The sequence below is a fragment of the Cervus canadensis genome, chromosome 5, assembly GCF_019320065.1.
Source record: "Cervus canadensis isolate Bull #8, Minnesota chromosome 5, ASM1932006v1, whole genome shotgun sequence".
In the NCBI taxonomy this organism is placed as follows: domain Eukaryota; kingdom Metazoa; phylum Chordata; class Mammalia; order Artiodactyla; family Cervidae; genus Cervus; species Cervus canadensis.
In genome coordinates, this window is record NC_057390.1 from 7270521 (window position 1) to 7286367 (window position 15847).

A 15847-nucleotide genomic window follows, 5' to 3' on the forward strand; every position below is an offset into this window, starting at 1 on the left:
TAATGATCACTATTATTTGGGAAACAATATGTTGCTTAAAAAATTTCCCAGATGTAATTATTCAGATTGTGTTCCTTGTATTGATACCAGTTACTTCATTTGTGTTCTGTACAGATAGAAAACGTCACTTTCCACCATGAGGGATTCTTCTGGAGATGTTGGTTTAATGGGATTGTGGGAGAGAATGATTCCAATATCTGGCAGTTCTGGTACAGTAAGTATAATTCAGCTTTATTTCCACCCCCGCCAACCCCAACACCTGGCTTGTCAATAAAAAAGAATAGTTTCTTATTTTGGTGTACGTCACTTACAAAACAGGATTGGATTCTTAGCTGTGGAATCTCAATGGGGTATCTTTCAAAGGTTCCTTTCCAAGGTTACTGATTCCTTTTCAGTAAACAGAATTGGCTATAGAAATAATTATTTTATTTCCTAACATAAAATTGCAGTCAGTATTTATGGCAGAATTGGACAATCCACTATTTCTTCACTCACATTTAAAATACATCATCCTTAACAAACAAAACAAATATTATCTATAGTATGTTTTTGGAGTGTCTATTATCGCTATGTTGCAAATAAAATGTTTTTATTTTGGGGGCTATAAATCCTTGAAATCACAAATTAAAAAATTCAGAATTAGAGATGTATTATTTTATAGTAACAGCTTCAAAATTTTAAAAAAATCTTTTTTTATAATGAAACAATTATGAGCAGTGACAGATGAAAGCTTGCTCTATTAAGGCTTAAACCAAGTTTGTGGGCAATATCAAGAAATGCTTTGCTTTTGATGTTTCCACTCTCTTACAGAAACTTTAAAGTTCTTTTTTGAAATAGAATAGCTCCTTAAAAAATACAGTTGCATTCTTTCAACTGTATTTTCTATATTGTTGTTAATCTTTGAAAATCAATTCACTGAAAATAGCTAGCCTTTATCTTACTGCATCCAACAATGAAAGAACTGTTTATTACCTTCTGACTTACTGTGGGTTGAAATTATTAGTCTTCTTATCAAAACTACTCCTGTGATAAATCAAAGTATGGCATTTAAACAAGTCAAGATTATGGAGTATATCATAAAAATTTGAGATCACAGAAGACAGGCCAATAGTAAGTTGGCATATATTAAAAGGAACAAAGTCATGATGAAATGGCATTTTGAGAGAAATATTTCATAGAGTTTATGATTGTCATTTGGGGGAGGAGAATAAGCATGTGATCTGCCGATGAAAATTATCTACGCTTTGGTGAAGTGAAGTAAGTCAGACTTTGCAAGAGGAAGAGTTTGCCAAGACTTAGAGAAGGAGAAAATATTTTACTCCTTAAAAGGTATATGATGAAATCATCAAGATTTCAAACAACATTAAAGTTCTTTCTTGTGGTTTCTTCAAATGCTAAAAATAAACTATAATCATTAACTTGTATGGTCTATCATCTACATCTTTTCCCTGAAAGTGGAATATAGAAGAAATTTTGCATTAGTTAGAACCAATCATAGTTAGATCTAAATTTATTAGATTTTTAAACAACTTTTTTTTTTCTGTGCTGGGCATTATGTTAGGAACTGGAAAATACTGTTGTAAAAATGAATGAAATCTGGTGATTTCAATTGTAGGTGATATTAAGGGCATTCTCTCCCCTGGATTAGGTCATGAGCTAGATGTTTTAGGTGAATCCACTTTCCAGGTCTCCTGTGCTATTCCATATGAGACTTTTAAGGAAGTTCCTCCCTATTCAATAATTCTCTGAGTTTGTTGATCTGTAGTTTTATTTTGCTTCTGTGCCACCCACAGCCTGTATTTCTCCTCTACTGGGAACAAGTCTTCATGTAGCCTCTCAGTAACAAATACCTCTGTCTTGCCTTCCTTCGCAGCCAATCAGCCCCCATGGAAGAACTGCACCCACGCTTACCTGTCGCCATACCCCTTCCTGAGAGGCGAGCACAATTCCACCTCCTATGACTCTGCAGTGAGTAAGTAGTGGGTCCTCAGGGCGCCTCCAGAAGGGCGGTCTTTCTGAAACACTCCCCCACACAGCAGCTTTGTGGGCAAGCAAAAAATAATTTATAATTTCAATGTGGTTTTGATAGCAGTTATATATAAAATAATAAATAAGATGTCATTTTTATTTATTTATTTATCTTTGATGTGGACTTTTTTTTTTACAATCTTTATTGAATTTGTTACGGTATTGCTTCTGTTGTATGTTTGTTTGGCCATGGGGCATGTGGGATCTTAGTTCCCGGACCAGGGATTGAACCCACACCTGCTGCTTTGAAAGGTGAAGTATTCTCCACCGGACTGGCAGGGAATTCCCAAGATGTCACTTTTAAAATACCATTTATAATCTTAATAAAATACAACTTTGGTCCAAAATCAAAGCCCATTTGCTTGTTCCTTATCATGATAATTTTTTATAAGTGTGTTTGTTTTCTGATATGAAAATAATGGTATTCTTCAGTAAGATGGGCTTCCCGGGTAACTCAAATGGTAAAGAATATGCCTGCAACGCAGGAGACCCAGGTTCAATCCCTGGGTTGGGGAGATCCCCTGGAGAAGGGCATGGCAATCCACTTCAGTATTCTTGCCTGCAGGCTACAGTCCATGGGGTAGCAAAGAGTCGGACACGACTGATACATACACATCAGGAAGAACTGCTCCATAAGAGTTTAACTGATGTAAAACTAGTCTTACAATGGAAAACATTGTAATATACACCCTGATTTTAAAACATTTTTGCCATTGTCATACATAAGAATATGATTGCGTGCTAAGTCATTTCAGTCATGTCTGACTCTGTGACCCTATAGACTGTGGCCCACCAGGCTCCTCTGTCCATGGGGTCCTCCAGGCAAGAATACTGGAGTGGGTTGCCATGCCCTCCTCCAGGGGATCTTCCTGACCCAGGGATTGAACCCACATCTCTTATGTCTCCTGCGTTTGCAGGCAGGTTCTTGACCACTAGTGCTGCTATTATGTTACTGTATTTCTACAAAATGATGAACTTTGTTGTGTATGACATTCCGCAGAAGGACAGTCCTATGCTGTTAACTGGGAATCATGATTGCCCAGCTTCTTTCATGTTTTCATACTACTTTTTCTATAGAAAGTATATAAACTTAGTTTCTGTACAAGGTACACAATATTTAGCACATAAATCTAATTTTTAAAAGTACATGAGCTCAGTATGTCAACTTTATTCTCAGCTGGTTTCATGAAGTTTTTCATAAGAGAGTGTTTATCCTAAGCTTAAAACTAAGGGTTGGTACAGAATTTAGTGGTGTCATTAACAGGGCCAAAAACAAAAATCTGTTTTTCAAAGAGAATACTTAACATTTAATATTCTGGATAAATGTGTATTAGTTAGGATTCTCCAGAGAATCAATAGGATTTGTGTGTGTGTGTGTGTGTGTGTGTACAGAGAGAGAGACTGAGGTTAATTGATTGATTGATTGATTAAGGGGGAGGTTTTAAGGAATTGGCTCATGCTGTTGTTTGAAAGGCTGTTACGTTTGAAATCTGGGGGGCAAGGCTGCAGCTGGAGATTCAGATAACAGCTGATGTTGAGGTCTTGACTCTTGAGTGCTGGAGACTTGGGTAGAATTTCTATGGTGATGGTACAGTCTAGGGGAGGGTTCTTTCTTTTTCAGAAAATCCTTTTTTGTTTTTTAAGTCCTTCAATGAGGCCCACCCCCTCATACTGTGGGATAATCTACCTTACTGATAGTCTGCTGATTGTAAACACTGACACATCAAAATGTCTTTAGAGCAGTTTTAAGGCTACTGTTTGATCAAGCAGCCTGGCACCATCGTCTAACTAAGCTGACACATAAAATTAACAATCACAGAACTCAATGAACTTTTACATCCGTCATCCATTTTTTTCATCTTTATATAAAATATGAATTTCCATACATTTTAATTTTGTTTTGAGTTTGTCAAAGGGTATAGCATCTGTTTAGATCACATTATTAACATGACAGGTTATGGAGCAGGTGTGGATCTGGGTAGGAAAAGGGGTGAGGCCGTGCTTGTCCACCAGACTTGCCGGAGCTCAGAGGGCCTGGGGCTGCTGGTCTTGATAATAAGTGTGGTGCAGATGCTCTTTCCTGTAAAAATCTGCCTGGGTTCCAGTGCAACCAAAAATAGATAAGTAAAGTTCCCCCATCATTTCATAATTGTTTTAAAAAACAGCTGTTTTTTAAAACAGTCACCTCAGTCACACTTGCCAAACCTCTTAAATCATTTATGATGTGGACTTTCTCACTGACGACAGAGGACATGGCTTGGGAAAAAGGCAGATAAACTACTTTGTGTTATAAAAAGTTGCATTACAAAAAGTTATGGAAATGATATCCCTTCCTTGTCATTCTTTCTAGGACATTAGGTATTTGCACAAATATGCGTTTTGCTGTTGCTGATACTCGTATGTTCAGGTCCTGTGATAAGATAGGTGCGGTAGGCTCCATGTACTTAAAAGTGAATCTACACATTTGAAAAATTTGCACCTCGAGGAGATAGTGCATGTGTGCTAAGTTGCTTCAGTTGTGTCGGACTCTTTGCGAGCCCATGGACTGTAGCCCGCCAGGCTCCTCTGTCCATGGGATTTCCCAGGCAAGAATACTGCAGTGGGTTGCCATTTCCTCCTCCAGGGGATCTTCCTAACCCAGGGATCGAACCCACGTCTCTTAGTCTTCTGCATTGACAGGTGGATTCTTTACCATTAGTGCCACCTGGGAAGCCCTAAGGAGATGGTGGTGAACTTGCAAAACAAGGTAACGTTATCTGTGCATAATAATGATGGGGAAGGATAGTGAGTGCATGTCAGCGAAATTGCACTGCAATTACGTTTAGAATTATTATGCTGCGTTACATATAATTACTATGTCACTTTTTGGATCAAGTGACAAAACTGTGTTCCATTTTTTTAAGTTGTCACAGTCCTCTTTGGCATACATATTGCAATTCCTTATTTCACTTTAAGCAAAAACAGTAAGGGAAAATGACTGAGGTGAGAAGAGGTATGTCCTACAACAGAAATAGTATATGCAAGTTCCATTTATCTTCCTACTACTGGTACAGTGATACCTGACATTATATTTGGGTGATTATTTTATTGTTTCTTTTATCCAAGAGAAAGATACAGACTTCATCGAAAAGATTCAATCTGGTTGAAAGTGTGTGTTTCCTAGTTGATAAAGCCACGAGATTTCACTAGACTCCAGAACTACTTGTCAATTTCATAGCTTCATAATTATCAGGCATTATACATTTGCTGGGATTTCCTGATGGCTCAGATGGTAAAGAATCCACCTGCCAATGCAGGAGTCACAGGTTTGATACCTGGGTTGGGAAGATCCCCTGGAGAAGGAAATGGTGCTCCTGTATTCTTCCCTGGGAAACCCCATGGACAGAGGAGCCTGGTGGGCTACAGTCCACGGGGTTGCCAAGAGTTGGACATGACTTAGAAACTGAACAACAGTACATTTGCAAATTCAAAGTATTGTGTGTGAAATCTGATGTATTGTGGCCAGGCAAATTATTGGCAAAATGTCTGCCTTCTCCAGAATTTTTACAATTACAGTTAGCTAATACTGAAATCAGTGAAAATGATACAGTGGTGGATAGTTTTCTGGAAAGACTATTTTAGAATTATTGGACATTACTGATGAAATTATTTTATTTCACAATGAGGGGGCTGAGACTCAGAGAAACCATGTGATTTCTGTCTTCACACAGTTGATCACTGGCAGAACTAACATAAGGTCCAAGCCTCTGGGTTTTGTTTATTGATGATCTTATCAAGTACAGTGAATGAAAAGGCTGATTTTAGTTCTTACTATTAAATCTTTTAAAGTCAAGTCTTTTAGTTGGATCTCAATAAAAAAACAAAATAAACTTATGTTGGCTTTTTTTTACCTTTCTGTTTGATCCTGACTTGTATGTACAGTCTGGTCTAATTCACTGTTTCCTTTATTTTTGTTTTAATCTCAAACGTACATTCTAAAATCCAGTTATGTTCAAATCTTGTTATTTGGATGGTTGCCCAAGCTTAGAGGGGCTGATCTAATTCTCAGAATTGTTTTCTGAAGTAGGACTGTGTACTTCGAAGTCCATTAAACAATTTCATTACCTCTCGATATCTGTCAGAATTCAGATTTTCTGGTTTGTTTCATGCTTAAGTTTAGTCATAGTCCATTAATTTGCTAACATCGGGTGATGATGTACTGAACGTAGATTAATTTTCAAGGTAACTCAACCCTTGAGTGAATCAGTCATTTCTGTAGGCGTCCCCTTGGCCTTTAACCACACCCACCAAGGTGCTCCTTGTACCTAACTGCGACTGTTCATTTACTCGATTTCTTCATTGTTTATCGCAGCTTCCCAAAGGCACAGACTGTGACCTACTCATATTTGCGTCACCAGCACTTAGCATAGTGCCGGATACTTAGAAGATCCTTCAGTGTTTGTGTGAAATGACAATGCCAAATTGCAGTTTGTATTTTCAGCGATAAACTGTTTTAACTTTATTACTTCCAAGTGGAAACGGCTTTCTTATGAAGTAGAATATATTGAACATAATTTCTGGTTTCTTCCTGATGAGTTGGAACAAGCAGGCGGACACAGGCCAGCCACACGGCCTTCTTTCAGCAGCTCAGAATCAGCATTTGTGCTCTCACTGCAGGGCCCAAGGGGTGTCCATCCTTCTCCCCAGGTGCTCCTTCCTAGTCCCACACCCTCCTCCTCGTTTCCTTGATGAAGCAGGATCACCCACCGCGCAGTTCAGACTTCAGTTCCTAAGGAAGACTTCCTTGCTGCCCCTTCCCCCTCTAACATGGGGGCTAGACCAGGCTCTCCTTTATAAAACCCATGCTTTCATTTGATAATTTACAGCACAGATTTTAAATATTTCCTGCAGAATTATTTTGTTCATATATCCCTTCCCGATTTAACTCTAGGCTCCACAACTGTAATGTCTTCTGTTTGACTCCCCGTTGTTTCCACTCTTGACTGAATGTTTTTGTAGAACTACTATTTCTTGAGAGTCTTCACTAACTGGACTGGACTGTGGTACTGACACTGATGCCTTGAATAACTCCTGATGCGTGTAGGAATTTTTAAACCTTTACTCAGCGGGCCTTGTTTACTCTTAAAGTTGTTTTTTCTTACTTCTGGTAACTTTTTTAGGTCTACAACATTGTTTTCATGTGTCAGCTCTCTTTTACCTTTATTGTCAATATTTATTTACTATTCTTTTCTGGTCTGCTCATTCTTCAGTCTTACGAAAAAAGGTGGGGTGATGTGAGTGATGTAAGACTAGAAGCAGGAAGGCGAGTAGGCAAGGTGTTAGTCAGCAGCTCATCAAGCTGGAAGGAGCCAAGAACAAATAGCAACTGAAGAATAAGGGTTATTTTTGTCCCACAATAAGAAGTTCAGAAGCAGCTGCTCTCATGATGCTGTCAGGGACCCTGGCCTTTCCTCCTTTTCTTCCACATCCTTGGCAGGTGGAAGCTCCTGTCATGTTCTCCCATCTTCAGGAGAGCAGGCGTGTTCCTGGAATTCTCCAGTAGATTTCTGCCAATGCTTCCCTTGTCAGAACCATGTCACATGGCCTTGCTGGGCTGGGGCTTGGAGTTGCTTGCTTTCCAGGCTCTGTGGCAGGGGAGTAGAGGAAGAGGAGAGGGGGAGGGGGAGAAGAGTTCAGACGGTTGATGGAGCAACCTACAGGATCCTCCTCATGGACCAGCATCTTGGTCCTCCCTGGACATTATCAGGGCAGGACAAGGGATGGGGCAACAAAGGTCAAGAGGGAGTGATGGGCATAAATGATATTAAAGAGTTAACAGGTAAATTTGGTAGCCAAACAGAAGAAATCTAGGGGTATCTAGGCTGATAAAGAAACTGCTCTCTGAATAAGATGTAATTCAGTTTATATAACATCAGTTCAGTTCATTCCCTCAGTCGTGTCCAACTCTTTGTGACCCCATGGACTGCAGCACCCCAGGCCTCCCTGTCCATCACCAACTCCCAGAGTTTACTCAAACTCATGCCCATTGAGTTGGTGATGCCATCCAACCATCTCTGTCATCCCCTTCTCCTCCCACCTTCAATCTTTCCCAGCATCAGGGTCTTTTCCAATGAGTCAGTTCTTCCCATCAGGTGGCCAAAGTATTTCAAAGTATTTCAAAGAGTTTCAGTTTCAGCATCAGTCCTTCCAGTGAATATTCAGGACTGATTGCCTTTAGGATGGACTGGTTGGATCTCCTTGTAGTCCAAGGGACTCTCAAGAATCTTCTCCAACACCACAGTCCAAAAGCATCAATTCTTCAGCACTTAGCTTTCTTTATAGTCCAACTCTCACATCCGTACATGACTACTGGGAAAACCATAGCTTTGACTAGATGGACCTTTATCAGCAAAGTAATGTCTCTGCTTTTTAATATGCTGTTTAGGTTGGTCATAACTTTTCTTCCAAGGAGCAAGCATCTTTTAATTTCATGGCTGTAGTCACCATCTGCACTGATTTTGGAGCCCAAGAAAATAAAATCTGTCCCTGTTTCCACTGTTTCCTCACCTATTTGCATGAAGTGATGGGACCAGATGCCATGATCTTAGTTTTATGAGTGTTAAGTTTTAAGCCAACTTTTTCACTCTCCTCTTTCACTTTCATCAAGAGGCTTTTTAGTTCCTCTTCACGTTCTGCCATAAGGGTGGTGTCATCTGCATATCTGAGGTTATTGACATTTCTCCCGGCAATCTTGATTCTAGCTTGTGCTTCATCCAGCCCAGCATTTCTCATGTACTCTGCATATAAATTAAATAAGCAGGGTGACAATATACAGCCTTGATGTATTCCTTTCCCGATTTGGAACCGGTCTGTTTTTCCATGTCCAGTTCTGTTGCTTCTTGACCTGCACACAGATTTCTCAGGAGGCAAGTCAAGTGGTCTGTTATTCCTATCTCTTGAAGAATTTTCCACAGTTTGTTGTGATCCATACAGTCAAAGGTTTTGGCATAGTCAATAAAGCAGAAGTAGATGTTTTTCAAGGAGATCCAACCAGTCCATCCTAAAGGAGATCAGTCCTGGGTGTTCATTGGAAGGACTGATGCTGAAGCTGAAACTCCAATACTTTGGCCACCTCATGCGAAGAGTTGATTCATTGCTGGGAGGGGTTGGGAGCAGGAGGAGAAGGGGACAACAGAGGATGAGATGGCTGGATGGCATCACCGACTCGATGGGCATGAGTTTGAGTAAACTCTGGGAGTTGGTGATGGAAAGGGAGGCCTGGCATGCTGCGATTCATGGGGTCGCAAAGAGTCGGATACGACTGAGCGACTGAACCTAACCAAACTGAACCGAAGATGTTTTTCTGGAACTCTCTTGCTTTTTCGATGATTCAGCGGATGTTGGCAATTGATTTCTGGCTCCTGTGCCCTTTCCAAATCCAGTTTGAACATCTGGAAGTTCATGGTTCACGTTCTGTTGAAACCTAGCTTGGAGAATTTTGAGAATTACTTTGCTAGTGTGTGAGATGAATGCAATTGTGCGGTAGTTTAAGCATTCTTTGACATTGCCTTTCTTTGGGACTTTTGGAATGAAAACTGACCTTTTCCAGTCCTGTGGCCACTGCTGAGTTTTCCAAATTTGCTGGCATATTGAGTGCAGCACTTTCACAGCATCATCTTTTAGGATTTGACATAGCTTAGCTGGAATTCCATCACCTCCACTAGCTTTGTTCATAGTGATGCTTCCTAAGGCCCATTTGACTTCACATTCCAGGATGTCTGGCTCTAGGTGAGTGATCACACCATCGTGATTATCTGGGTCGTGAAGATCTTTTTTGTACAGTTCTTCTGTGTATTCTTGCCGCCTCTTCTTAATATCTTCTGCTTCTGTTAGGTCCATACCATTTCTGCTCTTTATTGTGCCCATGTTTACATGAAATGTTCCCTCGGTATCTCTAATTTTCTTGAGGAGATCTCTAGTCTTTCCCATTCTATTGTTTTCCTCTATTTCCTTGCACTGATCACTGAGGAAGGCTTTCTTATCTCTCCTTGCTCTTCTTTGGAACTCTGCATTCAAATGGGTGTGTCTTTCCTTTTCTCCTTCACCTTTTGCTTCTCTTCCTTTCATAGCTATTTGTAAGGCCTCCTCAGACAACCATTTTGCCTTTTTGCATTTCTTTCTCTTGGGGATGGTCTTGATCCCTGCCTCCTGTACAATGTCACAAACCTCTGTCCATAGTCCTTCAGGCACTCTGTCTATCAGATCTAATCCCTTGAATCTATTTGTCACTTCCACTGTATAATCATAAGGGATTTGATTTAGGTCATACCTGAATGGTCTAATGGTTTTCCCTACTTTCTTCAATTTAAGTCTGAATTTGGCAATAAGGAGTTCATTATCTGAGCCACAGTCAGCTCCCAGTCTTGTTTTTGCTGACTATATAGAACTTCTCCATCTTTGGCTGCAAAGAATATAATCAATCTGATTTCGGTGTTGGCTATCTGGTGATGTCCATGTATAGAGTCTTCTCTTGTGTTGTTGGAAGAGGGTGTTTGCTATGACTAGTGCGTTCTCTTGGCAATACTCTGTTAGCCTTTGCCCTGCTTCATTTTGTACTCCAAGGCCAAATTTTCCTGTTACTCCAGGTATTTCTTGAATTCCTTCTTTTGCATTCCAGTCTCCTATAATGAAAAGGACATTTTTGGGGGGGTGTTAGTTCTAGAAAGTCTTGTAGGTCTTCATAGAGCCATTCAACTTCAGCTTCTTCAGCATTACTGGTCGGGGCATAGACTTGGATTACTGTGATATTGAATGGTTTGCCTTGGAAACGAACAGAGATGAATCTGTTGTTTTTGAGATTGCATCCAAGTACTGCATTTTGGACTCTTTGTTGACTATGATGGCTACTCCGTTTCTTCTAAGGGATTCTTGCCCACAGTAGTAGATATAACTACTAAATAACATACAGTCAAGGTAATATGGTCACTTTCCTCCAGACAATAAATATTATTTTAGTGTGTTTCTTTCCAGTCCTTTTTACATGCATATTGTACATTGTTTTGATCATTATAAATACAAACATATCTCACTTTTTAATTTTTAAGTTAGCTAATATTTCTCCATGTTTGTGCCTAATAGTCTCTCAGATTTTAAATGTTAGTTGCCACCTCCACATTAAAAATAATTTTATGTGTGTAACATTTGTTGCAATTTGTATTAGTTCTTTGGATTGTATTTACATAAATGTGAATCAAAAGGTAGGAATAAAATTGCATTTTTATTATTTTCCCAAGGTACCAAACTGCTTGCCAACCAGTACTGTATCGTGTAACTAAGAAAATGTGGTAGGAAGACAGAAATATGAGACTCAGGAGGAGAGGGCCTGTTTTGAAGTGAAGACTGGGGATTTAGTTTGGATTTAGACACATTAAATTTGGGTTGATAGTGGAATACCAGTTTGAAATAATTCAGCAAGTAACTTGATGTGCGGGACTGCCAACTGATTTAAAAGACTTTAATTAGCATTACATTTACCAAGAATTGCAGAGATGGTTTTTGATACATTATGATCTTTAAGAGAGGTCATAGTGAAGAAGGTGGTAAAATGTCAGTTATACTTAGGAGAAGGAAAGAAGCAAAGACAGTCCAGGAAGGAGAAAGAGAGAGAGGCAGGGAGAATCGAGGCAATGGCTGGCTGGTGTGCTGCCAGAGGGGTCTGCACAGGCGCCAGTCTTGGGCAGAATGAGGCTGTCCTCAGTGCAGGCGTGGAGTGGACGAGGATGAGAAGGGGCAAGAGGGCTTGGTAACACCCCGATGATGCAGAGGTTCTGCGGAGCCCTGGTAGCTCCCTCGCCACCAAGGGGAGGCCCGTGAAGCCAGCTCCTGCGGAATCTAGCCCCACAGGCGCTGCTGGCTCGGCCTGCGACCCCAGCCCTTCTGCTCTATGTCCCGTTGCTGGGCATGGGCCATCCCCTGGGGCTGAGCCGGGGGCCCAGCTCTCTCTCCCTGGCATTGCTTTTTCTCTGTCATTTTCCTGCACATTCTGACATCGGATCCTCCTGGGAGCCAGGCCCTGCCCCAGGCTTCTCCTCCTCTTCTCCGGAGGAGGTCAGAAGGCAGTGATCCTCCTCAAGGGGCAGGGCAGCAGAAGGACAGAACGTGAAACCTCACACCGGGTGTCCGGGAAGCGGGCAGCGAGGAAGTGGAGACCTTTGCCATTAGCCAACCCTGGGCCTTGGGAAGGCAACTCCAAGAGCACAGCCTTTTAGAAAGCTGCAGGTCCCCACAAAACAGCTCCACGCTTTACTCTTCAGGGCAAACTAAACCATAAAAATGCATGCCCTAGTACTGGACAGCTTGAGGCAGTGAATGACTGAATTAAGATTTGAGTCTAGGGTTAATATAAATGCTTCAACAATTGAGGAGACCGATCAACATGTCACAGGAAACTAATCTCATTGGAATGTCTCCCCACCCCCTCCTGCCCCACTCACCCCCCACCGCGTTCTACTTGCAATTCCAGTATGAATAGTGTAGCGTATCTTATTTGCCCGTTCTTTTGTTTGTATATGATGATTCTGGACATGGTTGTAAATTTGCCAGATAGTTTTAAATACTTCTGCTCTGTTTAAGTTGTGTAGGGGAAAAAAAAAGCATGCTCTGAAAAGTTTAATAGAAAATACAATTCAGTCTTTTTTTTCTTTTCTGGTCACAAATGTCAAGTACCTAGTTATTTGGAAATACCTTCTGTTCTTAGTTGCTCAGTCATGTCTGACTCTCTGTGACTCCATGGACTGTAGCCCACCAGGCTTCTCTGTCCATGGGATTCTCCAGGCAAGAATCCTGGAGTGGGTTGCCATGCCCTACTCCAGGGGATCTTCCAGACCCAGGGATCAAACCCAGGGATAGAATCTGCATCTCCTGCATTGACAGGTGGATTCTTTACCACTGCGCCACATGGGAAGCCCCTGTAAACAAGACTGTTTGGTCATTTACAACAGTGTACCTTGGCTTCCCTTCCCAGAGGACAGGCTACATGCAACCTGGACAGAGGGTGCCGGTAATATCTGTGACGCTGTCAGCTACACACAGAAGTAGAAACGCCCTTTAATGAAAGGACACCTCCTGGCGCCATAGACCAGGGTTTCTCAGCCTTGGCATGTGGACACTGGGGCCAGATGACTATGGTGGGAGGACGGTCCTGTGCGTTGTAGGACATTTAGCAGCATCTCTGGTCTGTACCCACTAGATGTCAGTGGTACCTCTTGGTGTGACCATCAGAAATACTCCAACCATTGCCAAATATCCTGGGTTATCTGGATGGGCACAGAACCACCTCATTGAGAACTACTGGGACACTAGACATTCATCCCTAAGACTTCTGACCCAGGGCCCAAGCTCCTCTTCAGAATTATACCCGTATTATCCACACTCTGTGCCCAACTCCAAGTCTGGACCCCAAATAACGCTTAGTTTCCTCTGTCTTCTTTTACACTGGATATTTAAACCAGAAAGGAGCAAGAAGACCATCTTGGCCTCGATTTTATCTTTAACTAGCGTCGCTTCTGCCTCAGGCTTCAGACCTTTTTTGAGAAAACAGTATTAACTAGATTTGATGAAAAAAAATTATTGAGTGTTTGCTGTATGTTGGGCACTGTTCTGGATGCTCTAGAGCCAGCCCTAAATTCTTGCCCTCCTGGGGCTTTCATTGCAGTGGAGGCAAAAAATAAACCAGTCACATACTTGGAGAGAAATACAAGGAGAAAGAGTGTGTGTGGAGGGGACCTCAGTATTAACTACAGAGACAGGGAGTCTGCACAGAAAAGGTGATGTCTGTTTTGAGTTGACAGCTCTGAGTTGAATGGAGCCGCCACCAGCTAAACGGTCACTGTTTCCTGACCCCTCTTTTGTGAACTAGATGAATGCTGTTCAGAGTGCTCGGCACAGGGACTGGCTCTTGGTACAGGTTCTGTGGGCGTTACAAGCTGGGCTTTCGGTCAGCATGTCTACGTTCACTACCTGGAGCCGTGACTTCCTGTCTCTGGTCTCCCCCAGATTCACCTCACTTGTCTGTGAAAGGAAGATGAGCTTAGTATCAACCTCGTACAGTGGTTAAAATAGAAAGAGAGAATAGTACAAATGCTTAGCATAGTGGTTGCCCTGTCTTTGGTATTCAATAAATGTCATTCATTCTTAATATGCTATCCCAACTTACAACACCCCAAAGAAGTCATCTCCAAGGCATGTCAGTTCATCCCAGCTTCTCCCTAGTGGAATGCTCTCTGCTCTCTGAGTGCATGCGTGTGTGTGTGTGACCACATCAAGCATTTGGTACAGTTTCTGGTCAAGAATAAGGACTTCGTAAATGTGTGTGTGTGTGTGTGTGTGTGTGTGTGTGTGTGACCACATCAAGCATTTGGTACAGTTTCTGGTCAAGAATAAGGACTTCGTAAATGTGTGTGTGTGTGTGTGTGTGTGTGTGTGACCACATCAAGCATTTGGTACAGTTTCTGGTCAAGAATAAGGACTTCATAAATAAAGCTCATCATTATATGTCATGATCCCCATCATCCTAGTACATGAGAGTTAATATTGCCACATGTACTGGCCAAGATTGGCTACTCTATGTGACAATGCTGATTAAAATGGACTCAGCAATCACTGTGTGTATTCACTGTTCTAGGTTCTGGGAAACAACAGTGAACAAAATAGCTGGAAATCCCTGCCCTCACGGGGTTGCCATCCTAGTGAGGGGAGGCAGGGAAAGTGACATAAAGGGAACCAGTTTTACAGTACGTTGGAAGATGGCAGGTGTCCAGAGAAACATAAGATGGGGAAAGAACCTGGAGACTGAGGGGCCTGGGGGTGCAGAGGTGGAGGAGATATGAACTCTTGTTATCTGAGGTGTCTATTAAGGTCTTTGAGCCATTTTTTTAAGGTGTTTGTTTTCTTATTGTTGAGTTTTAACAGTCCATTGTGTACTTCAGATCAGTGTTTTATCAGTTGTCTTGTGCAAATATTTTATTCCAAGCTGTAGCTTGTCTTTTCATTTTCTTGCCATTGTCTTTTACAGAGCAGATGCTTTTAATTTTAATGAAGTCCAGCTTATCAGTTATTTCTTTTATGGCTTGTTTCTTTGGTGTATCTAAAAAGTCACCACTATACCCAAGGACATCTAAAAAGTCATCACCATACCCAAGGTTTTCCCTGTAATATCTTTTAAAGATTGTATAGTTTTACATTTTACTTTTAGGTCTACGATCCATTTTTAGTTCATTTTTGTGAAGAGTGTAAAGTCTGATTCTAGATTCCTTTTTTTCTGCATTTGATGTCCACTTGTTTCAGCAGCGTTTTCTTTGCTCCGTTTTATTATCTTTGCTCCTTTGTCAGATGTCAGTTGATTATCCTTTTGTGGGTCCGTTTCTAGGCTCTCTGTTCTGTGTCACTGATCTACGTCCGTCTACTCCTTGGCCAGTACCACACTCTCTTGATTACTCTAGCTTCATGGTAAATCCTGAAGCCGGGTAGTCAGTCCTCCCACGGTAATTTTCTTCTTCAGTATTGTATTATCCTAGGTCTTTTGCTTCTCCAAATAAATTTTAGAATCAATTGTCTATATCTACAAAATAACCTGCTAGAATTTTGATTGGAGCTGTATTGAATGTCTAGATCAAGTTAAAAAGAACTAACAGCCTGATAATGCTATCTTACTACTCTAGACATGGAACATCTCTCCATTTATTTAATTCTTTTCTTTTGTTCATCAGATTTATAGTTTTCCTCATATAAATCTTATATATATTTTGTTAGATTTAAACCTAAATATTTATTTTGGAGGGCT

The 15847-nt window shown here is 41.1% G+C and overlaps 1 protein-coding gene across 2 annotated transcripts in view; it reads left to right on the top strand.

The window, feature by feature from the left end:
• The window catches only part of TMEM182 (transmembrane protein 182), a 47224-nt gene that overhangs the window by 451 nt on the left and 30926 nt on the right, over positions 1–15847 (top strand). For both annotated transcript variants that reach the window (XM_043468051.1, XM_043468050.1), the window contains exons 2-3: positions 115–214; positions 1874–1972. In XM_043468051.1, coding sequence (XP_043323986.1) covers positions 115–214; positions 1874–1972 — 199 coding nt within the window. The remainder of the gene's footprint in view (positions 1–114; positions 215–1873; positions 1973–15847) is intronic.